We start from the raw sequence: 23765 nt of genomic DNA on the forward strand, positions 1-23765 counted from the left end.
GCGCATGTGTCTGTGCCCGTGCACCGCCTATGTGCAATGCCTGTGGAATCCAGATGGGGTCTGGAACCCTTTGGGACTAGAGTTAGTCTCCATTTGAGTGCTGGGAATCAAACCAAGGTCTTCTGGAAAAGTAGCCAGTGCTCTTAAACTCTGAGCCATCTCTCCAGCTCTTGTTGTTTTGACAGAGTCTCAAGCAACCCAGGCTGGCCTTAAACTCATGTCCCATTCAATGAAGATGTCCTTTAGCCCTGATTTTTCTGTCTTCACCTCCTAAGGGATACCAGGTGGGCCCCAGCACCAGTGCTGGAGACGAGCCCCAGAGTTAGATAGGCAAGCATTCTACCAACTGAACTACATCTCCTTCTTAATAAGTTATCGATGCCCCACCTTTTTTTCTGGGTAAGTTGCTCATGACCCAACCTAGATACTCTTTTATCTGATCCCATGATGTAGTTAAGAATATTAAAATGTTGCTTTGTTAGAAAAGTCAAATATCATGACATTGTTTTCGTCATTTGTCAACTGTATGATATGGTGTATTAGGTCTTAGTCTACCTCCTTAAACTATCAGAAGGTCCAGAGTGACATTTGCTTTTTGCATGCCAGCAAGTCAACTGGACAGATAGATTAAAATGAAAAATCTGAAAAGAAAATTTAGGTGGTGGCACACGCCTTTAATCCCAGCCCTCTGGATGCATAGGCAGGTGGATCTCTATGAATTCAAGGCCAACCTAGTCTACAGAGCAAGTTCCAGGACAGCCAGGGGCACACAGACAAACCCTGACTCAAGATAATCACCTATGGCTAATGATTTTGTTTTGTTTTGTTTTTTGTTTTTCAAGACAAGGTTTCTCTGTGTAACACTGGCTGTCCTAAACTCACTTTGTAGACCAGGCTGGCCTTGAACTCACCACACCTGGCCATGGCTAATGATTTAACCCTGATAACTATGTGTTGAAGCTTTCATAAAATCCCTGAAAAGGAGACAGGCATGGTGGCGTACGCCTTTAATCCCAGCAGTCAGGGAGGCAGAGGTAGGTGGATCGATGTAAGTTCAAGGCCAGCCTGGTTCTACAAATTGAGTCCATAACTGCCAAGACTACCCAGAGAAACCTTGTCTCACAAAACAAAAAACAAGCAAACAATATCCCTGAAAGGGGGCTGGAGAGATGATTCAGTAGTTAAGAGCACTGACTGTTTTTCCAGAGAGAAAGAATTTGATTCCCATCACTTATATGGTTGCTCACAACCATTATAACTCCAGTTCTGGCATTCTCGGGCACCAGGTATCTACATGGTACACAGACATACATGCAGACAAAACATCCATAAGCAAAAACTAAAAAAAAAAAAAAATTAAACAACCCTTCTCTGAAGGACAAAGTCTAACTTGGGTGCCTGAGAACTGGATACATGAAGGCTGTGTCCGTGTATTTGTGCATGCATGCTCATGTGTGCATATATGTGTGGAGGCCAGAAGTTGGTGCTGGGTGCCTCCTCAGCCACTCTTCCCCTTTTAACTAATCCCAGCACTTGGGGAGGCAGAACTAGGCAGAGCTCTGTGAGTTTGAGGCCAGCCTGGTCTACAGAGTTCCAGGATAGCCAGGTCTACACAGAGAAACCCTGTCTTGAAAAACAAATATTTATGATTGTGTGTGTGATGTGTGGCAGGCACACCTATGCCGTGCACACATGTGGCACTTTGAAGATGACTTCATGGAGTTGGTTCTCTCCTTTCACCATTACATAGATTCTAATGATCAAACTTAGGTCTCTGGGCTTTCATGGCAAACACCTTTGCTAGATGAGCCATATATATGTGTGTGTGTGTGTGTGTGTGTGTGTGTGTGTGTGTGTGTGTGAAATATATATATTTACAGAGACCCATATATATAGCCATATATATAAAGAATATATTTTTTTTCCTTAAACTTACAGAGATCCATCTGCCTCTGGCTCCTGAGTGCTGGAATTAAAGGCATGGATCATCATGCTAGGCTTTAAAAAATTTGCTTTTATTTTATGTATATGACTGTCCTGCCCATGTATGTATTGCGCCAAGGGCATGCCTGGTGCCTACATAGGCTAAAAGAGGACGTTAGACCCCCTGGAACTGGACTTACAGGTGGCTGTGAGCGCTGTGTGGATGCTGAGAACTCTGAAAGAGCATCATGTACTTTTAACTGCTGGACAATCTCTCCAGCCCCCTCCATCTTAATTTTTTTTAAAGATTTATTTATTTTATATGAATGCTTTATTTGCCAAAGAAGAAGAAGGCATCAGATAACATTATAGATGGTTGTGAGCCACCATGTGGTTGCTGGGAATTGAACTCAGGACCTCTCAAAGAGCAGGCGGTGCTCTTAACCACTGAGCCATCTCTCCAGCCCCCCATCTTAATTTTTGAGATAAGTCTCTCATCTTACCAATTTGACTAGACTGGCTGCCCAGGAAACCCTAAGGATCTTCATGCCTCTGCTTCCCCTCAGATTACAAGGAATGGACCCTTCTGCCTGGCTTTTTGTTTTGTTTGTTTTGTTTTGTTTTGTTTTGTTTTTGCTTGCATGTACGCCTGCACATCAGAAGAGGGCACCAGATCTCATTATAGATGGTTGTGAGCCACCATGTGGTTGCTGGGAATTGAACTCAGGACCTTTGGAAGAACAGGCAGTGCTCTTAACCTCTGACCGATCTCTCCAGCCCCACTGCCTAGCTCTTAATGTGGGTGCTGGAGAGCCAAACTCAGGTCCTCACTTATGCTGAACTGTCTCCTAAGCCCTGTGAAGGTTTCTGAAGATGTCTCACCCATAGCGGGCATGGAAGCCCCCTTCCACATGCTTTGCTCTGTGCCTCTATCATTTGGCTGTTTCTCTGTACATTTTGTGATATCCTTTGGTTTTTTGTTTGTTTGTTTCTGTTTTGGTAGGTGTTTTGGTTTGGGTTTTGTTTGGTTTTTCAAGACAGGGTTTCTCTGTGTAGCCCTGGCTGTCCTGGAACTCATTTTGTAGACCAGGCTGGCCTCGAACTCAGAGATCCACCTGCTTCTGAGTGCTGGGATTAAAGGGGTGCTCCACCGCTGCCTGGCTGATATCCTTTGTGATATACTGGTAAATATGAGACTAGCACATTTCTAGGGTAAGTGAGCTATGGTAGCAGATTGAGTTGGACCAGGAAGGCCCATGCGGAATGTTTTAAGAGTGGAATGGGCCAGAAATTCCTTCAGATCCTAACTGGCATCTGAAGTGAGAGGCAGTTTTGTGGGACCTTTTATTTGTTTTTTGTTTTGTTTTGTTTTTTGTTTTTGTTTGTTTGTTTGTTTTCAAAACAGGGTTTCTCTATGTAGCCCTGGCTGTCCTGGACTCACTTTATAGATCAGGCTGACCTCGAACTCACAGTGATCCACCTTCCTCTGCCTCCCAAGTGCTAGGATTAAAGGAGGGGCCTTTTATCTGTGGTTCTAACAGTATCTCCAAATATTAACAATTCAATTGTCTGGGGTGAGCAGAGGTGCCAGTTGTATTAATTCTATTGCTTTGGTTGATATTTAGCATTGTATGACCAGAAAGAGTTCAATTTCAGAATACATTGATACCTGACTGAAAAACAAAACAAACAAAAAACCCCATGTCCTTGTTCCATAAGGATTTTTTTCCAGAAAGGATATATATTCTGAGTACTTACTTTTTTAATTGAATGGGAGAATGAGTGTAAAAATTAACATTTTAGAGGTAATACCCAGGCTGGAGAGATGGCTCAGTTGTTAAGAGCATGGGGTGCTCTTCCAAAGGACGAAGGTTCAATTCCCAGCACCAACATAGCAACTCACAACGGTCTGTAAGTCCAGTTCCAGTGGATCTGACACTCTCTCACAGACCTGCGCAAACTCAAACCCTTAATTCACTACAGACACAGTGATTTCAATCATCTCCATAAACTTCTCTGTGCTTCAGTTTTGTTTTGTTTTGTTTTTGTTTTTGTTTTTGTTTTTGAGACAGGGTTTCTCTGTGTAGCCTTGGCTGTCCTGGACTCACTTTGTAGACCAGGCTGGCCTCGAACTCACAGCAATCCGCCTACCTCTGCCTCCCGAGTGCTGGGATTAAAGGCGTGCACCACCACGCCCGGCTGTGCTTCAGTTTTCTTGCTGAGAAAGAGAAATCCTTAATATGTCACTTGGTATTATGTAATTATGTGTGTTATATAAATTGTTTACAATAAATCTAGCTGCGCAGCAAGCTCCTAGGTGCTAAATCCTATGTAAGTACACGGTAACCGTTTGGGGGTTCACAAATCACACAAAAAAGTTCAAGATAAATCAAAAGCAGTCTAGGTAGAGGGAGAGGACTCTACCATGTGGAAATCACTCAGATGTGTTGCGCAACACTGTTGACTGGAATGGTCTTGAGGATTAAGGAAACCACTGCTTTGAAAGTGCAAATTTGTTTCCCACCCCACCCCACCCCCAACAAAAATCTGAAAGGAAGTCGGCCAGAGATGACTTAATTTAAATCCAAGAGAAACTGCAAATAGTTTGCTTTTTGACACAATGCACTCAGCTAAACTCAGAAAATAGGGAGCCTTCGTTGGTAGAGTGCTTGCCTAGCATGTACCAGACCCTGGGTTTGATCTCCTGCCCTGCAGAAATTGGAGTTCTTGGTTATGTAATGAGTTTGAGGACACACACACACACACACACACATACATTGGAGTTCTTGGTTATGTAATGAGTTCGAGGACACACACACACACACACACACACACACACACACACACACACACACACACACTGTGTCCAAAAAAAGGATTGGAAGGAAAAAGAAAACACAGAAAGGAAAGCGTAATGAACTACAGCCATCAAGAGGAGGTTGCAGACCAAAAGGGCAGTGGGGCTGTGTGGAGTGAACGGAAATATGACACCAAGGATCTGAAATAGAACTCTCATTTCTATTTGAAATATGACTCCTCGCAAGGCTCCTCCCCCGCCCCAGCTCTCAAAGAAAACTGGAGGCCGACGGATTCACCAACCAAGATTATGCTCGACAGCTTTGGTAAAGCAGGAGCCTCCGTCCGTCCAGACTCAAGAAAGCACTCCCCTCGATGGAGGGCTCTGCGGGGTCCAGGCGGGAGCCGGCGCCGGGGCGGAGCTGCGGAGAAGTGACAAGTGCACCTTCTCCACTCCCGTGGGGCTCCGCAGTCCAGCAGAACATCACCGCGAACTACAAGCGCGAGGCGGTGGCCCCCAACAGCCCGCGCAGGTTACGTCACACCCTCGTCACAGATGACGAAAGGTTGGAGGGCGGGGCCGACGCGGGGGCGTGTCCGGGGCGCGCGCCGGGCGAACGCCGCTGACGTCGGGCTCAGGTGCGCGTGCCCGGCCGCTGTGCCCCCCTGCTCGTCCGCGTGCGCGCGGCCCAGGTGGCGGCCGGCGAGCTCCAGGTGGTGACGAAGGGGCGACGAGCGGTCCCCTTGGGGCAGGCGGCGGGAGGGCGCCCGGGCTTGCCTCACGTGACAGCGGGAAGTCGCGGCGGGGACGGTCAGCCGGGTGGGCCAGGGTTGTACCGGGCGAGGCAAGGCGTCCGGCCGCACCCTCGCGGGCCGGGCGGGACCTCCCTGCAGTGGCGCTCGGGCCGCCGGTCCCCTCCCCCGGCTCTCCCGCGGCTCCGCCCGCGCAGAAGCGAGGTGTCTCCTCCGTTGGGCCGAGTCCGCCTGCCCGCCGGCGGGCATGGAGCGCTGCCCCCGAAACCCCCGCGCGGCCCGCGACCGCAGATCCGCCGGCTCACGCTAGCTGTCTGCATCGGGCGTTTTCTCCACTACCCAGCCGGGTCTTCGGAGTCTGTGGCGTCGTGATTCGGACGAAATGGAAGAAAAGGAGCGATGTGACCCATTCGGCTCTGCCCTCCTGCATTGAGGCCTAGTTGGCATCTGCAGAGAGGAAAACACAGCCAGGAAAGCGTGGTGTTTTCTTTTTTTTTTCCAAAGGGGGTGGGAAAGGAAAGTAGCTAAAGGGAGGAATCTTACATTTTATGTCTTTTTTTTTTTCCTTTTAAATTCTGCACTTTGAAAGTGGTGGCTAAATAAACTAACCCAAAAGTTGTTTTATTTTTCTATCGAGAAGAGAGAAGAGGTGAATTTTTTGTTGTTGTTGTCCCTTTTGATTCCAACCTTTTCTCCCAGTGACAAAGCATAAATCATGGACACCAGAGCATAAGGTGAACCTCAGGAATCTGAAGACAGAGGAGCCTAGACCTCCCTCAGGAGAGAAGGAGTGGGGTGTTTATCTGCTCTGTCTGGAACCTAAATCGAAAAACATGAGTTGCATGCCATGGAAAGGAGACAAGGCCAAATCTGAATCCTTGGAGCCTCCCCAGGCGGCACCCCCACAAATCTACCATGAGAAGCAGCGCAGGGAGCTCTGTGCCCTTCACGCCCTCAACAACGTCTTCCAGGACAGCAACGCCTTCACGCGGGAAACGCTGCAGGAGATTTTCCAGAGGTAGGGCTCCCCGGCTTGGCACCTTGATCCCCACTTCTTGATATTGCTGAATTTGTGTGGGTGGTGCAATGCCTTAGGGACATAAGCCTCTTCAACCCTATTGGGATGGGGGTTGGGAATTAGATGGTGTCTGCAGGAACGGGAGGTAACCACCATCTGGGGTCCATCTGTCGTGGAATAGCCACAGTTGTGCTGTCACCACGAATCTGGTCAGACAGGGGACTCCACGATGCATGTGTTATTTCCATTTCGTGATGCCAGATAACCCGACAAGCCGTGGACTCAGGGTTGAGTTCAGGTCTGTAGCTCCACTGGTGGTCACTGCTGTAATGCCTCCTTGTCAGACCCTGCCACCAAGGAATTTAGAGTCTAGGAGGGACACAAGATAATGTCGACATTCGGTCACCGGTCACTGGAGGTGGGACATGATGAGCAGCATGAGAAAAGTATCTCCACAGCGCTTAGCTTTTCTGAGGCCATGTGCTGGCCATGCTGCTCTTCACACACTGGTTTTTATTTTTATTTTTATTTTTCGAGACAGGCTAGCCTTGGCTGTGTAACCTTGGCTATCCTAAACTCACTTTGTAGACCAGGCTGGCCTCAAACTCACAGTGGTCCTCTTGCCTCTGCCTCCCAAGTGCTGGGATTAAAGGCGTGCACCACCACTCACACACTGTTTTGTATGACTCTCCTCACAGTCGTTTCACTGAGAGAGAAAGGCACAGAAAGGTCAAGTGATTTGTTCAGAGCAGCTTCTGAACAGCTGCGCTGTGTCTGGAGCCGACTCTCCTCCTCCTGCTGCTGCTGCATGGTGCCCTTCTTGGGGCTGGTGAGGAGTTCAGTGATGGAGCGCTTGCGCATCATGCAGGAGGTCCTAGGTGCAACCCCGAGCACTGCCTTCCCCATGAGAAAAATGACAGACCCCTGAGAACAAATACGTCACTCCACAAGTGGCCCGAGTACAGTTTTATACCCATTACGTTGGTTTTTGAAAAGTCTTCTACCGCCGGGCGTGGTGGCGCACGCCTTTAATCCCAGCACTCGGGAGGCAGAGGCAGGCGGATCGCTGTGAGTTCGAGGCCAGCCTGGTCTACAAAGCGAGTCTAGGATAGCCAAGGCTACACAGAGAAACCTTGTCTCAAAAAACCAAAAAAAAAAAAAAAAAAAAAAAAAAAAAAAAGAAAAGTCTTCTACCAAAGCCTTCTGCCAAGCCTTGAGAGTTAGTTCTGTAGTGTCTGGCTGGGCCCAACAGCACGGCTGCAGTCCATAGCGTCTTTGATGGTGAGCCTGTCTTATCCCTCTCCAACTGGAAAAGGTTTGGTATACCCAGACCTCAGGGCAGAGAAAGCTCAAGGATGCTTTAAGCAGTGAACACTGAGGCTCCAGAGGACCTTTTTGACGCTCCTCCCTTGGAAATGAAATAGCTGCTGCACAGGAATGTCAGTTACAGCTCGAACGAGCTTTTTGGGGTGAATTGTGAAGGTGTGGACCACTTATCCTGAAAGAACTGTAGCTGCCTGTGTGAAGAGCTCTAAACCCTAGTGCTCTCCCAGAATTACAGCGAGGGTAATTATTTTCCAGTGCCAATAAAGGTCAGAATAACGTCTTTGCCTTAGCTGGGCAGATGTGCCATTTGCCTCATGACCATTATCTGCAAGAACAGTTCACTCCTCAGGTAATGAAGCTCCAGGAGGTGAGCAAATGAGGCTTCGACTACCCAGCCATGTGACAGAAAGGAGGGCCCACACCTCTGAGCTGCCTCCTTTTGGGCAGCTGTTCCTGTTTCTTCTGGGTAGCCCTGAATTGTTTCCTTATCTATAACCAAGGTGAAGGAACCAAGAGCATCTGAGTGTGCTTGGTACTTTATAGTGTGTGCTGACAATCTCAGAGCAACCTTAGCAGTGGCATGGGGAGCCAGGGCTGAGCTTATGTAGTCTGCCTAGTTTTGCCCATCAGTAAACAAATGCCAGATTGTATGCAGTTAGTTGTGCTCAGGTTGACAGATTGTGACCTCTCTGAGTCCAGCTCCTGGACTGACAGGGGAGATCTCACCCTGAGATGGCAACCACTCAACACGTGGCACGGTCTGAGGGCCGTCTTCACATAGGCAGCTGAGTCCTCACACCCAGCTTGGGAGGAAGGCTCTGCTGCTTCCCCTTGTTCCAGACGAAGAAATCAGGACGTGGGGTTTGTATTTGCTAATGGCCAGATTTGGGCCCAAGCTTTATTTAGCTCCAGGGCCTCAGAGTGCTCCTCCAAGCTGCTTGCTGCAGACGGCAAAAGCTCCTCAGAGAAACAAGAGCTTCAGTAGCTGCCTTTCTAGCTATTAAGTGGGACTGGATTGCGGGGTCTGGGCTATATGTGTTTGTGGAGAATTGAGAGCCTCTTTCAGATGTGGTTTTTTTTTTTCCCCTGAATGAAAGATGCTAAATATTTGCCTGGCACCCACATGGGACCGGCGCCCTGTGCCTTTTTTAAAGCTTTTGCAAATTGTGGTGTATTTCTGTGCTTCTGGTAATAGAATTCCATAAAAAGGGGTTCTCTTATAGAACACTTTGATTTGTAAAGATTCTGTGTGGATACGTAAAGACAACCTCCCAAAAATGTATGGAAGGAATCTAGAGGAAAATGTAAAAGACAAAGAGGTAAGAGGGAGACTAGTCACTTGCATGGTGCCAGGTCCTGGGAGGCACTGTGGAGGACACAAGCTGAGCAGGGCACCTCGGGGCTGCGCCTCGGTGGGACAGGCCTAAGGGGCTGAGGTGCAGAGAGAGCCATGGACAGTAGAAGAATTTAGAGATGAAAGGTGGTCTCGCTAGAAACCAGCACTCACAAAGAAAGCTGACAAGGTTTGCCCGTACTGTTTTTAAAGTGTGGCTCACGAGTGGTAGAAACGGGAGGCAGCTGTTGAGAAGAACTATTTGTTGAGAGGGAGTTCATCAGAACGGCTGAGTTTTCACTAGCTAAAGGAGGAGAAATACAAAAGGGTGGAGTTTTAATAGCGCTGTGGAGAATGACTCATGCTCAGGATAGAAGTGAGTAAGACTTTAAGAGCTGAGCCTGCGGTGCTGAGCAGCAGGGGCGTTGGGAGGGGGGAATCAGGTGTAGCTGAGGCTTCATCCAGGAGGGGGTATCCAAGGTGGACATGCGTCATCGTTGTGCATCCCACCTCCTACAGTTTACCATGTGTATGTCTAAACTGAAAAAGAAGGGTTCTGGGGTGCCTGCACTCATGGCCTTCTGCATGGTCAGCAAATGTTGTGTTACTCTTCACGCTCAGCTTGTAGAAGCATTTATCTTATTTTGAGATTTTATTTTATGTGTATGGGTGCTTTGCCTGCATGAATGCCTTTGCACCACATGCTTGTATTGAGTTCTCTGGAACTGGGGTTACAGGTGGTTGTCAGCAGTCACGTGCAGACTGGGAACCAAACTTGGGTCCTTTGGAAGAACGGCCAGTGCTGTTAACCACTAAGCCATCTCTCCAGCCCTGTGGTAGCGTGTTTTTGTTTGTTTGTTTGTTTGTTTGTTTTTGGGGGGGAGGATGGGCTAGGTTACTTTTGAAATGCTTAGGCCTGAAACAATTTTCCCGGCCCTTCCCCACTATTTTGGTGGTGAGATGTTCTTACAGCTACCTATGCACCCCCTCTCCTAAATAGAATAGCTGCCATAATCTGATTAGACAGAAGCTAGCCTGGTTCAGGGCATTCTAAGTGAGGAAGAGAACCGGAGGGCTAGGCGCGTTGGTGAAAGGAAAGCACTGTCCTGAGGATGTGGGAGGAGCCTCATTTAAGTCTGGGAAGGTGAGAGAGACTGAGAAAAATGCTGAGGTTGTTTTGTTTGGTTTTTGGCTTTTGATTTTTGAAACAGGGTTTCTCTGTGTAGCCCTGGCTGTCCTTGTACTTACTCTATAGACCAAGCTGGCCTGGAACTCAGAGATCTGCCTGCCTCTGCCTCCTGTGTGCTGGGATTAAAGGTGTGCGCCACCGCTGCCCAGCTAAGGTGCTGAGGATCAACCTCCGTGGAGTAGCTCATCCAAACCCATAATGGGAAGAGCTGATGCTTACCTACTCTTACGAGCTGTGCTTTATTTAAAAACATACCAAGAAATTCTGATGAAAGAAAGAATTAAGGGGGAAAAAAGTTGATTAAATCCCCCCCCCCTTCATTAAAACCCCAAATCACTACCAGAGCAGGCGCAGTAGTACTTTTGGAGAGGAGTGAGGACATGGTGGTGCCCTGGCCAGAGCTCACCTTAGACTAAGCCCCAAGATTTCTGTGGAAATCAGCAAGGCAGGTGTGAGCTGCAGCCACTGTACCCAAGGGGCTCTGGGACAGCGTGTGGGGGGGATTAGGAAAGGGGGTGGGGACTGGGGGGGCAGGCTGGTCAGGGTTGTCTTAGAGGCTGCATACTTGCTGTGCCACTAACCAGCTGTGCGTGACTGTGCAAGTCACTGTAGCCTTTGCACCTCAGCTTCCTTATTTACAATATCTAAGGATTGTGGAAGGATTAAATGATAACACCCATGAGGCAGCTAACCCAGTTGGCTGCCAGTTATCCTTAAAGTTAAAGAAAAAAAAAAAAAAGACTTTCTTGGGGTAGGAGGGGAGTCACAAGGGTAGACAATCCCTCATCAAATGACCAGTGAATGAAATGGGCAGAATAATGGAACTAAAATCTCTTTGCGTTTGAGGCCAGCCTGGCCTATTACACAGAGAAACCCTGTCTCAAAACAAAACAAAACAAAACAAAAAACAAGGTGGGGATAGAAAGAAAAAAAAGGAAATTGCCAGGCGTGGTGGCACATGCCTTTAATCCCAGCACTCGGGAGGCAGAGGCAGGTGGATTGCTGTAAGTTTGAGGTCAGCCTGATCTACAAAGCGAGTCCAAGACACCCAAGGCTACACAGAGAAACCCTGTCTCAAAAAATCAAAAGGAAAAAAGGAAAGAAAGAAAGGAAATTAACTGCTCTGTGGGTAAAAGGTAAATGTTTTTTCCAAACCTCTAAGGCTGTCTCTAGAAAGCAGAGGGTAAGGAGGTGGGAGGTTGTTTCCAAAGCTTTAAGGGGAACAGGTCCTGGGTGGAGGGCTCTGAAGTGTGTAACAGGTGTTTGTTGAGTAGCGATTGAAGGAGCCTAGAAGCTAGCATAGACCTTGATGTGCTAGTAGGCCACAGACATGTATTAATGGAAGAGCCAGGTTCCCTTTTGCCAGAGATAAGGAGAATGCTTTTTTTTTTTTTAAGCAGTTTTGATGCTCTTTTCCCAAGTCCCTGAGGGCTTCTGTCTAAATGCCAGACTTTGGGGAAAGAGATTTCTTGGGACCAGACAACCAGCAGCCCTATAGAATGGAATGGAAATTGTTGCTAGCAATTCCTATATTGATCAGTTTGGGTTTTCTTTGAAAGGAGATCACAGCCCAGACTGGTCTGGAATGTACTGTGTATACGAAGATGCTCTGAGCCCGCCTCAGCCCTCTACCTCCCAAGTGGTAGAGCACAGTCCTGTGTCATTACTCCCTGTATTGCTCAGCCTGGGCATGTTTATTAAAGTTTCAAGACTTGAGCCGGCCATGGTGGCGCACACCTTTAATCCTAGCACCTGGGAAGCAGATTGCTGTGAGTCCAAGGCCAACCTGGTCTACAAAGTGAGTCCAGGACAGCCAAGGCTAACACAGAGAGACCCTGTCTCGAAAAACAAAAAACAAAATAAAACAAAAGTTTCAAGATTTACTGTTTGGTTGAATGTACTAAATGAATTCTTCAATAAATTAGTATCAATGATGTTTGGATAAATTCGGAATATGTGTGGCCCTCCGTGTCTCCCTCCATATTCTTTCTTTTCTTTTCTTTCTTTTTTTTTTTTTTTGTTTTTTGTTTTGTTTTGTTTTGTTTGTTTTTTGAGACAAGGTTTCTCTGTGTAGCCTTGGCTGTCCTGGACTCACTTTGTAGACCAGGCTGGCCTTGAACTCACAACGATCCGCCTGCCTCTGCCTCCCAAGTGCTGGGATTAAAGGTGTACGCCACCACTGCCCGGCTTCTTTTCTTTTCTTTTTCTTTTTCTTTTTTTTTTGGTTATTGGAGACAGGGTTTCTCTGTGTAGCCTTGTCTGTCCTGGACTTGCTTTGTAGACCACACTGGCCTGGAACTCAAAGTGACCCACCTGCTTCTGCCTCCCAAGTGCTGGGATTAAAGGTATGTGCTGCCACACCTGGCTTAATTCTTTTCTGGGGGGTGGGTGGTATGTATGTATTTGTTTATTTATTATATATACAGTGCTCTGCCTGCATGTACCCATGCAGGCCAGAAGGGGGTATCAGATCATATTATAGATGGTTATGAGCCACCATGTGGTTGCTGGGAATTGAACTCAGGACCTCTGGAGGAGCAGTCAATGCCCTTAATCTCTGAGCCATCTCTCCAGTCCCTGTTTTGTTTCATTTTGTTTTGAGACAGGGTTTCTCTGGGTCACCATGGCTGACCTGGACTTGCTTTATAGACCAGGCTCGCCTCAAACTCCTAGTGATCCACCTGCCTCTGCCTTCCGGAGTGCTGGGATTAAAGGCGTGTGCCACCATGCCCAGTGACAGATAATTCTTTATGCCTTTTTCTTTTAGTTTCTTTTCTGCTTCAAGCCTCACTCCCTAATTACCCATAAAGCCAGGGACTGGGTACTTAGAATAACAGACCTCAAAAAAGCCAAGGCAAGCCAGCCCAAGATTACTAGGCTCCCTCCAAGAGGACCCACAATGTGGATGCTAGTGTCTCTGCTCAAAGCACAGTAGTAAAAGCTGATGCACAATAAGGTATTTTCAGAATCTAGCAGTAACCCAGCCCAGAGGGGCTTTCTGCAACAGGGTTCCCCTAACCAGCCAGGCTGTACAAAAAGTGGTGTAAGGTGTGGGTATATGTGCCCATGAGTGCAGGTACCTGCACAGTCTGGGGGCATGAGATCCCTAGGACCTGGGTTTGGATGGTTGTGAGCTGCCTGGGGTGGATCTTGGGATCCACTCAGGTCCTCTGGGAGAACAAGCATTCCTAGCACCATGCCTCGGGCTTTTGGTTTTTTTCTTTTTTCTTTCCTTTTCTTTTTTGTTTGTTTGTTTGTTTGTTTGTTTTCTTCGAGTCATGGTTTCTCTGTGTAGCCTTGGCTGTCCTAGACTGGCTTCAAACTCACAGCAATCCACCTGCCTCTGCCTCCTGAGTGCTGGGATTAAAGGTGTGCGTCACCATAGCCGTGCGATATCAGTTTTCTCCAAAGGTTGTCACTGGGTGCATCAGCCATGCTTCAAGGTAGGCCCCATGCCTAGGAGCGCTTGGCTAGTACAAAACAGATCCCTTCTTTTAGTTTGGCATTCTGGGGTTTGGGGTGGGTTTGTTTTTTTTGTTTGTTTGTTCTTTTTGTTTGTTTGTTTTTGTTATCTTTTGAGAGGAAAACATGAAGTTGAGTGGTTAGGGAGGTGAGAAGAATCTGAAAGGAGTTGGGGGGGGAAAGAACATGGTGAAAATATATTGTATGCGAAAAAGCACCAGTCAGGAGAAATAAACTTTTCTCTTTTTTTGTTTTTGTTTTCGAGACAGGGTTTCTCTGTGTAGCCTTAGCTGACCTAGACTTGCTTTGTAGACCAGACTGGCCTTGAACTCACAGTGATCTCCCTGCCTCTGCCTCTGGAGTGCTGGGATTAAAGGTGTGCGCCACCACCACCCAGCAAGAAATACTTTTCATGTGTAGGATATTTTATCTACATGTATGTGTACCAAGTGTGTGCCTGGTGCCAGCAGAAGGCAGAAGGTATTAGCTCCCTAGGAACTGGAATTCCGTCATGTGAGTGCTGAAAACCAAACCTGAAGAGCAGCCAGTGCCCTCAGCCACTGAACCAATTCCCCAGCCCTAAATCCCTGCGGTGCTCAGCATGGTGGCACACGCACACCCAGCTCTGGTCATATTTTTTAAAGATTTATTTACTTTTACTTTATGGGTATGTTTTTTTGACTGCATATATGTTTGTGCCCCACTTGTGTCCGTTGCTCATGGACACCAGGGAGGGGCTTCAGGTCCCACAGAACTGGACTTACAGGGTTCTGAGCTGCTCTGGGAGTGCTGGGTTTCTTCAGCCCTCCACTCATTCCTTTTGTTTTTTGAGACAGGGTCGCACACTGTAGTCCAGGCTGGCCAGGCCTGCGTCAGACTCCTAACTGTTGGAATTACAGGTGTGCACCACCACCCCTTGAGACTGGAGAGTTTTAAGCGGCTTTATTTTTTAAAGAATGGAGCTTGTGATATGCTCAGGTGCCAGAGTGCTTGGTTGGCCTGCATGAGGCTCCGGCACTGCCAACACCCATCCTAAATCACTATGGGTGCTATGTTTGAAGAAAGTTTTGTTTTGCTTTAATTGAGATTTCTTAAAGTTTTAGAATTGACTTCTTTGGCTCAAAGTAGATATTTTTTTCTGGAAATGACATGTTGCAGCCTCTGGTACCTTCCTTCCTGAGGAACCCAACACATCTTTCCCTTTACAAGAATGTTAAAAGACTTACTAACCCATGATGTGCCGTGTGCCTTGGGTCCTAGCACTTGAGAGGCATAGGCAGGCAGGCTCATAGATCTCTGTGAGCTCCCCGACAGTCAGGCCAGTGTAGAGAGACCCTGTCTCAAAAACAAACAAATCCAACAACAACAAAAAGACATGTTGACCTGCCCGTCAAGATGGCCTTCCTCAATGGGGTGTGGTGGCGCACTCTTTACTCCTAGCATTTGGGAGGCAGAAGCAGGTAGATTTCTGTGAGTTCAAGGCCAGCCTGATCTACAAAATGAGTTCCAGGACAGCCAGAAACGTTGTCTGGGAAAAACAAAACAAAACAAAAAGATGGTTATCCTCATCTCCTGGCTTGTCAATACTGTGAAAAAACAAATAATAGGGTTGGAAATGCCTTTAGCATAGGCCTCGATGAAAAATGGAAGGGTTTGAAATAGGTGGGGTGGTGTATATCTGTAATTCTGGCACGCGAGCTGTGGCAAGAGGGTCCTGATTTCAAGACCAGCCTGAGCTAGTGTGGAGACCGTAGTTGAAAGCTGGGTAGACCACCAGAGCTAACATTTGAACTCTGTCTGGTATACATTTTTTTTTTTTAAAAGAAACTCAGTCTCTTGCCTCTGCCTACTTTTTGTTTGTTTTGTTTTTCCTAGACAGGGTCTCTCTGTGTTAGCCTTGGCTGTCCTGAACTTGCTGTGTAGATCAGGCTAGCCTTGAACGCACAGCGATCCGCCTGCCTCTGCCTCCCAAGTGCTGGGATAAGGTGTGTGCCACCACGCCTGGCTTGAATTGATTCTTGGTGCTTTTCATTTTTCTTTTTTTAGGATACACACAGGCACACACGCGTCCACACACAGAAGCGCGCGGACGGTAGATGGCTCCTGCGTGAGCTCTGCACTCCAGTCTAACACAGGCCTCGGCACTTTCTATTGCTTTTCATTTGGCTCCAGTTCCTGCATCGTGCTGCCTGTCTCAGCCACTGCACGCACACACACACACACCTTTGAATATTTAATGATTATGGAAGCACAAGCCTTAAGAGTATTTAAATTGCAAAAAGGGAGGGTAACAGCTACTACCTGTGCTGTTTTTAAATGACACACACCAACTACTGGTGCTTTTTACATTTATAGTGAAGATCTCACTATGTAGTTCTCACTGGCCTACAACTTAGCAGATGAGGCTGGACTTGAACTCACAAAGACCTGCCTGCCTCTGCCTTCTGAGTGCCCTAATGAAAGTTGTATGGCACCACCATGCCCTGCTTTGCCTTTTTTTTTTTTTTAAAGGTTTGTATCAAAGTAGAAATAGCAGTAGGAAGGCTGTGGTGACAGTTGGTAAAGGAGACCAGCAGATCATTTCCTGTGGTCATTCCCTTCACTGCAGCACTCCTCCCAAAAGGCCAGATACGTTCAACTTCCCTGAATTGTTTTGCACTGGGAGAAGTAATCTCTAGGCTAGCAGGAGCCAGGCATGCGATGCTTAGGTAGAAACTCGTGAGACTGTTCCGCTTGCAGGAACCAGCTTCCAGGGGCAACACTGTAAAGTGCTTTTCTGGCTGGGGAGGCTGTGCAGATCAGCAATCCTAAGCTTTTCCTTTTACATTTGTAGGTTGTCTCCCAACACTATGGTGACGCCCCACAAGAAGAGCATGCTGGGAAATGGGAACTATGATGTGAATGTCATTATGGCAGCACTTCAAACCAAAGGCTACGAAGCTGTTTGGTGGGACAAGCGCAGGTAGAGAACCGAACTTAATTTACTGACCACAGCTGGGTGTGGTTCCAACCCCAAGTGAATGGGGGCAACCGTGGAGTGTGGCTGCCCCAGAGCCTGACGCCTTTTCTCTTCTGCAGGGACGTGGGTGTCATTGCTCTCACTAACGTCATGGGCTTCATCATGAACCTGCCCTCCAGCCTGTGCTGGGGTCCACTCAAGTTGCCTCTCAAAAGGCAGCACTGGATCTGCGTTCGTGAGGTGGGAGGGGCCTACTACAACCTTGACTCCAAACTCAAGATGCCAGAGTGGATTGGAGGCGAGAGTGAGCTCAGGTGACCTTCAAGGCCGGGCTGCTGGGCTTTGTGCTGGGAAAGCCGAGCTCTTCTTATTTGACAAAGGAAATGAAATCCCTTATGTCCTTGGGTCCTTTCCTGTCTTCTTGGATTGGAGACTTAGGACTCCATCCCTTTGATGAGCAGTTGTCCTATCCTGTGATTCTAGCCTCCTAGTTTGACGGGGCTGACATTGTCCCCTCTGTAGGATAAGGGAGGAAGATGGCGTTCAGTCCAGGCAGGGCTAAGTTTCTCTGTGACTAAAGCTTTTTCATTTTTTGTTGTTGTTTTCATGACAGGGTCTCTAGGTAGTCCCAGATGTCCTGGAACTTTCTATGTAGACCAGGCTGGCCTCAAACTCTGTCTTCTGGGATTAAAGGCATGAGCCACCACCACACCCTGCCTTGTGACAGAGATTTTCCTTTTATTATTTCTTTTTGTTTGTGTGGTTTTTGTTTCTTTTCTAGAAAAGGTTTCTCTATGTATCCTGGACTCTGTAGGCCAGGCTAACCCAAACTCAGAAATCTGCCTGCCTTTGCCTCCTTGGCAATCTTAAAACTCCAAGGGTGGCCAGGTATGGTAGCTCACACCTTTAATCCTAGCACTCTGTGTGTTCCTGGACATGTATGGAGGAGGTCAAAGGACAGTTTTCAGGAGTCCTCTTCATCCACTGCGGGTTCCTAGGATCTAGGTCAGATTGTCAGGCCTGCTTAGCAAATGCTTTACCTTGAGTTGGTCCAGGTTTAGGCTGTTTTATTGGTTTGAAACTTAGTAACAGCTGGGTGTGGTGGCACATGCCTTTAATCCCAGCACCCTGGAGGCAGAGACAGGTGGATCTATGTGAGTTTAAGGCCAGCCAGGTCTACAAAGTGAGTCTAGGACAGCCAAGACTACACAGAGAAAAACCAAAAGGAAAAAAAGAAAAAGGAAACTTAGTAACCATCAAAATATGCTATATTCCTGTCCTCTCACCATTGGCCACTAATGGCAGTAATTTATATGAGGATGAGCAGAAATTGAGGCTAGATTTTTTTTTTTTTCCATGTATACAGAGCTCTACCTGAATGTACACCTGCAGGCCAGAAGAGGGCATCAGGTCACATTATAGATGGTTGCGAGCCACCATGTGGTTGCTGGGAATTGAACTCAGGACCTCTGGAAAAGCAGACAGTGCTCTTAACTGCTGAGCCATCTCTCCAGTCCCAGACTAGAATTCTAACAGGAATGGAATGGTAACCAAAACTGAGTCAGTCACCTTGGACTTTTTGTTGTTGTTTTGTTTTTTCTTGACAGTGTTTCTCTGTGTATCCTGGAACAATGTAGACCAGGCTGCCCTTGAACGCAAGAAATCCACCTGCCTCTGCCTGCTGAGTGCTAGGATTAAAGGCGTGCACCACCATGCTTGGCCACCTTGGAGAAACCCTGTCAAGAAAAGAAAAGGAAAAGGGGGGGGGGGTTGCCACAGGTGTAAGTGGGGAGGATTCTGGTGAATCAGTGGCCCAAGGACTGCAATCTACAACTCACCGGCATCTCGTTTTTTATCTATTCCCTCTCCCATAGGAAATTCCTAAAATACCACTTGCGAGGAAAAAACTGTGAACTCCTATTGGTGGTACCGGAAGAAGTAGAAGCCCATCAGAGCTGGAGGGCCGATGTGTGACAGTTCTGCCAGACCTACTCTTTGCCTCAACCCTCCAGCCCTCTTTGATGTGCTGTGGCCTCGACAGTCCACTTTCCCAAACATCTCATTGGGTTTTCCTTTAGATTTGCCAGTGCAATAGCACAGATGTGTAGACTGTCACAGCCACCCAGCGCTGTGCCTGGGGAAGAAGGTAGGAGCTCTGAACGCTTAGGGCAAGCAAGCCAGTAAACACCCTTTTCTATTTCAGAGAGGGAGGTGAAGGGGTCCTTTGTGAGGGTAGGCATTGCTTGCTTTCCCCTTCCTATGAGGTCTTGACACAGGTTCTCCTGGTACTGATGTTCCTGGCACAGGGAGGCCACGTCCTTTCTCTCCTAGGACACCAGGGGAATCTGAGGACACAGTACAAGCCAGTGACTGGCTCAAAGGACCCAGAGCACAAGCTTCTCAGGAAACTGTCAAGTCCCAGTGGTGGCACCGCATGCCATCTGCAATCATAGTGCCACCTCTTGTCCCATTTTTAATCCCATCCAGCCTTGGAGTTTTATAATGAAAACGTCTTATATTCCAAAGTAGGTGAATTGCACAGTGTTCCAGAGACGACGGTGAGATACCTAACGTTATATGGCTAGTGCCACAGCAGAACAGTCTCATGCGGCTTTTCATTCCAGTTATGTCCCTACCATTTCACTACCCTGACTTAGGAGGCTCTGGGGCAAAAGACAGTGAAGAGGGACAGTACTCCTAGTTGATCCATTTTAGCAAAGATCAGAAACACATCTACCACTGACACCAAATTCCACAGTTGGGTGAGGGAAACTGCCATGAAGGTAAGCTTCAGTTTGAGAGCAAGAACTGGCAGGCACATCCTGAGCACCAGAGCTCTGGCAGCAGAGCCTCAGAGTGGCTGTGTGCATCTTTGTGTAGTTTCCTTTAAAAACAGAGTTGGCTCGCCCCCCACCTCAAGTAGTTCTAGACTATTTTTCACCTGTAATTTTTTAAAATAGGGAGTGGAAATAAGTACCATACCACACACCAATGTGTTGTGGTAGCCTTCAAGGCTGGTGGGCAGGCAGGGGACCTGGCCAGCCCTTACGGATCCATGGTCTCTGCAGGTCTGAGAGCTGCCCCACTGGCCAGGCTTCTCCCTTGGCAGCAGAGCTAGCCCAGGGGCTTGCATGTCAATCCTGAGCAAGCTTATTGGGATGAAGCGGGGCTATCTCCCCACTGTGACTGGAGTGCATGTTTACACCAGCACTTTTCTGCACATGTATCTTCAATTCAACAAGGCCGTTTTTTATTCGGGTGGCAGAGGCCACAAGTGGCTGTTGCATTACTCAGCCACAGTCGTCCTGCACCATTTTCTACACCAGATCTGCTTGGCACCATGGGGAGCTCTGCCCCTGCACAATGACATTCCAATCACTACCAGCCAGAAGTGACAGCCGACCTTGCTGATTGTCACAAGCAGGACCTCAGGTCCATTGGCACTGTCGGTGGTAGTAAGCCATTTCTTCAGAGAGGAGACTCCTCCCTACAGATCTGCTTGGGCCTGTGCAAATGGCACTGCAAAGGAGTCCCATGCAGGAGCCCATGAGCCAGTGGGATGTACAAAGACACTTAAGCATTTCAGGCCTGGTTCTGTTCATATCCAATTCTGGTGCTTAGGAACAGGGACCCATGTTGATGCCCAAGGGCAAAAAGCCCCATTCCTTTTAAGGAAGGGGCATCCTGACCCTGATGCCCAGCAAGGGGCAGCCCTAGGCTTTGTTTTTCTCGCTTTATTCCCTTTTTCTGTTGGCCTTGTGCTGGGTTTGTTTACAAAGATGTATTTTGTTTAACCAAATATTAAAAATGAAAAACTGAATACAAATCTACTTGTTGCCTGATTAAGTAAAAACCTTTGGTGTGATTCTTCCATAAGAGGGATCTGTTACCACTCTGAGACACCTTGATCAAATCTCCCACCTGAAAAACCAAAGTGTTCACTTGGTGAGATTCAGTGCAGGGGTTCCCCCAACCACCCGCTGTCCTAGCAGTAGGGAAGATGAGGCAAGAGTATTATGTTCAGTCAGTCTGGGATACAGCTGGCTACACCCTGCCTCAGAAAATAAGCATGTTCCTAAGGCACGTGAATTTTAGTTTTAAAAATGAGATTTCCGCTGGAGTTTGTACCTCGCTGACCATCTGTTAGTGTTTTCCCTAATTACCAAGTGAAAGGCCAAGCACACTGGAGCCCCTGGCCTGGAGAGCACACAGCAGAGGTCTGGTTGGAAGGCTGGGTTTGAATCTAGACTCAGCAGTGACAGGCTCCGTGCTGATTATTTAACCCATGGGAATAATGCAACTTCCTAAACCAGAGTGCTGTTGAGAACTGATCGTATAGAAGGCTTAGACTGGCACAAAAACCAAAGTCAAAGTGTGGTACAGCTTTGATCCTAGCACTCAGGAGGCAGAGGTGGGCAATCCTGAGTTTGAAGCCAGCCTGGTCTACAAAGTGAAAAACAAAAGACCAACATTGAGTGGAAAAACTGCAAGGTTCAAAGATAGTACTACAGTTGAGTCTCTCAGATACTCACTGCAACTACTTAGAAAGAAAGCAGTCTTACCAGGTGTGCATGCCCATAAGCCCTCAGCACTCATGAGAAAGACTAAGTTCAAAGTTAGCCTGGGCCATGGAGATTCTTTACCCCCAACAAACACAACAACTAGATAACAAGCTCTATTTCCAGACTACCCCTCAAGACTAGAAGGCAGCACACACTGTAAACAGTTTATAAATACAGTGTAGACTGCACGTCCAGACTCTGTCCTTCACTTTCTGTGGGAGTCTGGAAGTGATACTTGAGTTTAGGGCAGTAAGCACTACCACCTTGGGGGTAGGGGCAGTGCTGACCCATGCCTTTAATCCCAACAGGCAAGTCCCGGGTTCACTGCCAGCTCTGGTCTACAGAGTTCCAGGACAGTCAGGGCTATACAATGAGACCCTGTCTTGAAGAAAAAAAGCCTTTTGAGGCCAGCCTGCTCTACAAAATGAGTTCCATGACAGCCAGGGCTACACAGAGAAACCCTGTCTTAAAAAAAAAAAACAAAACTTTACAACTGAAGACACATAAAATGGGGTTGAAATAGAGGTGCTCATGGCTTAAGCAAGAGGAAATCTGGTAGGCAATGTCCTTGGCTTTCTAGAGCAGCCTAAGTGTGAAATACTTATCACAAACACAGCAATGACACTTTCAGTTGGAGGTCTTTTAATATTTAAATACAAAAAGTGAGTTCTGACTTCTTTTTTTATACACACAGAGGTCTAAGAGCCAAAATGTGCAGAGAAAATGAGTGCCTTGCTCTGTCCACAGTCCCCGTGTGGCTAACGCTGCAGCCGTAGTGGATTCTGTCAGTTCCACATTGTTTACACGGCCTATACATTCCCATTCTTTAAAAAAAAAAAAAAAAAAAAAAAAAAAAAGCCCTTAATGGTCAGGGGTGCTCACTTCTCTCCCACCATGGGCATGTGAAAAGTCCTTAGGGGCAACTTACTAAAGGACTAGGGTGGAACTAACTTTCCACGTAGTTGTACTCCATCAACAGAGAACAGGAAATAAGTGAGGGCATTATGAAGGGCACAGGTCCAACTGGGGTTTCTCCATGAGAAATGGAGAAAGTTCCCACCAGGTTTTAAATATATTGATGTGCCAAAGTTAAAAAAAAAAATTAAAAAGTTCAAACAATTAGCAGTTCAAACACAACTGAATTTCAAAGTTCTCCCACCAGGACAAACACCGAAGTAACAATCTAGATCTTTCCAGGAAGTGGAGGTAGCGCCCCTGGCATTCCTCCTGACAGCCCAGTGTTAGGCCCTAAAAGTATCTGGAAAAGGAAAAAGAAGAGCGTTAAGACACCCTTGAGGGGTAGGCAAATTCTACACTGCTGAGCAGTCAGGTACCTAAAGTACACAGCCCTACTCCCACTTGGGGTTAAGTGCCAGTTTCCTCCTTGGGCCTCCACTGCTGGCCCAAAGCCCAGAGCATGTGCTTACCTGCCGTTGCTGTAGTTGCTGCTGTTGCTCCATTTGCAACTTTTCGGTCTCAAAGACAACAGGAAGAACCAGGATCATGAAGGAAGTGGTCCCGATCCACAAAGCTGCCCTGGAGAATCTGCAGAGCGACAGTGTGTGTGAAGAAAAGCAGAACGTGCAGCAGTTCCATGTTTCTGAAAGCATAACCTATCCACCTTGCACCAAACTCCTAGCAGAGGCAGGGGGCGTAGTAATTACCCAGTGATTACAGTACATTGTTATAAGCCTCCCTTATAATGAATGACCTTAGATAGCCCGCTAGAACTCCCACCACCATCCCCTGCCAGATAAGAACTCCAGTCTGCAGAAGACCAGCCACACTCGGGGTATGACAATGAGTCGAATCCAAGGTCACTCAAACTCTGATTTGCGGCTTCTGAGGCCCAGTGTCCTTTGACAGTACCCGTCACTCCTCCCTGCACACGCTTGGCATCTCTACTCGTGCCCTTTACCTGTACATCTTCTGAGCCACGAAGAGCGAGAGATCAAAGGTGGCTCCGGCGGCCGACCGGATCCTCTCTGGAAACATCTCCGTCAGACCCCAGAGTCTCTCCGACAGGGTCTCATCTAGCTGTGGTGGAGGAGGGGAGGGTCGTTGGCGAAGCGGCGGCACCACCGGAGCCGCCGAGCCCGGGGCCCGGCCCTTCCCTGCCGCGCGGAGAAGCCGCCCTCCCGGCTCGCGGCACCCACGCCCCGATGGCCGGTTCCCGCCCCGCTCCCCGCAGGCCCTAGCACCTCGTCGTCGTCGTCCTCTTCCAGCTCCTCCTCGGCCTTCTCCGCCTCGGCTTTCGGGAGCAATTCGTCGGGGGACAGTGGCTCCCCAGCGCCAGCTGCAGCTACGGCGGCGGCCATGGCTGTAGGACACCGGAAGCGGAAGGGAGTCGGTGAGAGCGGCCTGCCGCTGGACAGAGCGTCTTCCGGTAGCGAGTAGAGCTGGCTAGAGAGAAAGAACGCCACAACATCTCGTCAGCCCTCTCC

At 48.0% G+C, this 23765-nt stretch overlaps 2 protein-coding genes across 2 annotated transcripts; one reads left to right on the forward strand and one right to left on the reverse strand.

Annotated features, from left to right (window-relative positions):
- Positions 1 to 5367: 5367 nt before the first annotated feature.
- JOSD1 (Josephin domain containing 1) lies at positions 5368 to 22430 on the forward strand. Its single transcript, XM_084751217.1, has 4 exons — positions 5368 to 6490; positions 16634 to 16762; positions 16879 to 17073; positions 18634 to 22430. The coding sequence occupies exons 1-4, from the start codon at positions 6306 to 6308 to the stop codon at positions 18731 to 18733; spliced, it is 609 nt and encodes a 202-aa protein (XP_084607343.1). The 5' UTR covers positions 5368 to 6305; the 3' UTR covers positions 18734 to 22430.
- On the reverse strand, positions 21947 to 23697 carry TOMM22 (translocase of outer mitochondrial membrane 22). Its single transcript, XM_084751218.1, has 4 exons — positions 23523 to 23697; positions 23240 to 23358; positions 22749 to 22866; positions 21947 to 22579 (listed from the first exon to the last, which is right to left on the reverse strand). The coding sequence occupies exons 1-4, from the start codon at positions 23637 to 23639 to the stop codon at positions 22505 to 22507; spliced, it is 429 nt and encodes a 142-aa protein (XP_084607344.1). The 5' UTR covers positions 23640 to 23697; the 3' UTR covers positions 21947 to 22504.
- Positions 23698 to 23765: the final 68 nt, after the last annotated feature.

This window comes from Acomys minous (genome assembly GCF_964271855.1).
Source record: "Acomys minous genome assembly, chromosome: 12".
In the NCBI taxonomy this organism is placed as follows: Eukaryota; Metazoa; Chordata; class Mammalia; order Rodentia; family Muridae; genus Acomys; species Acomys minous.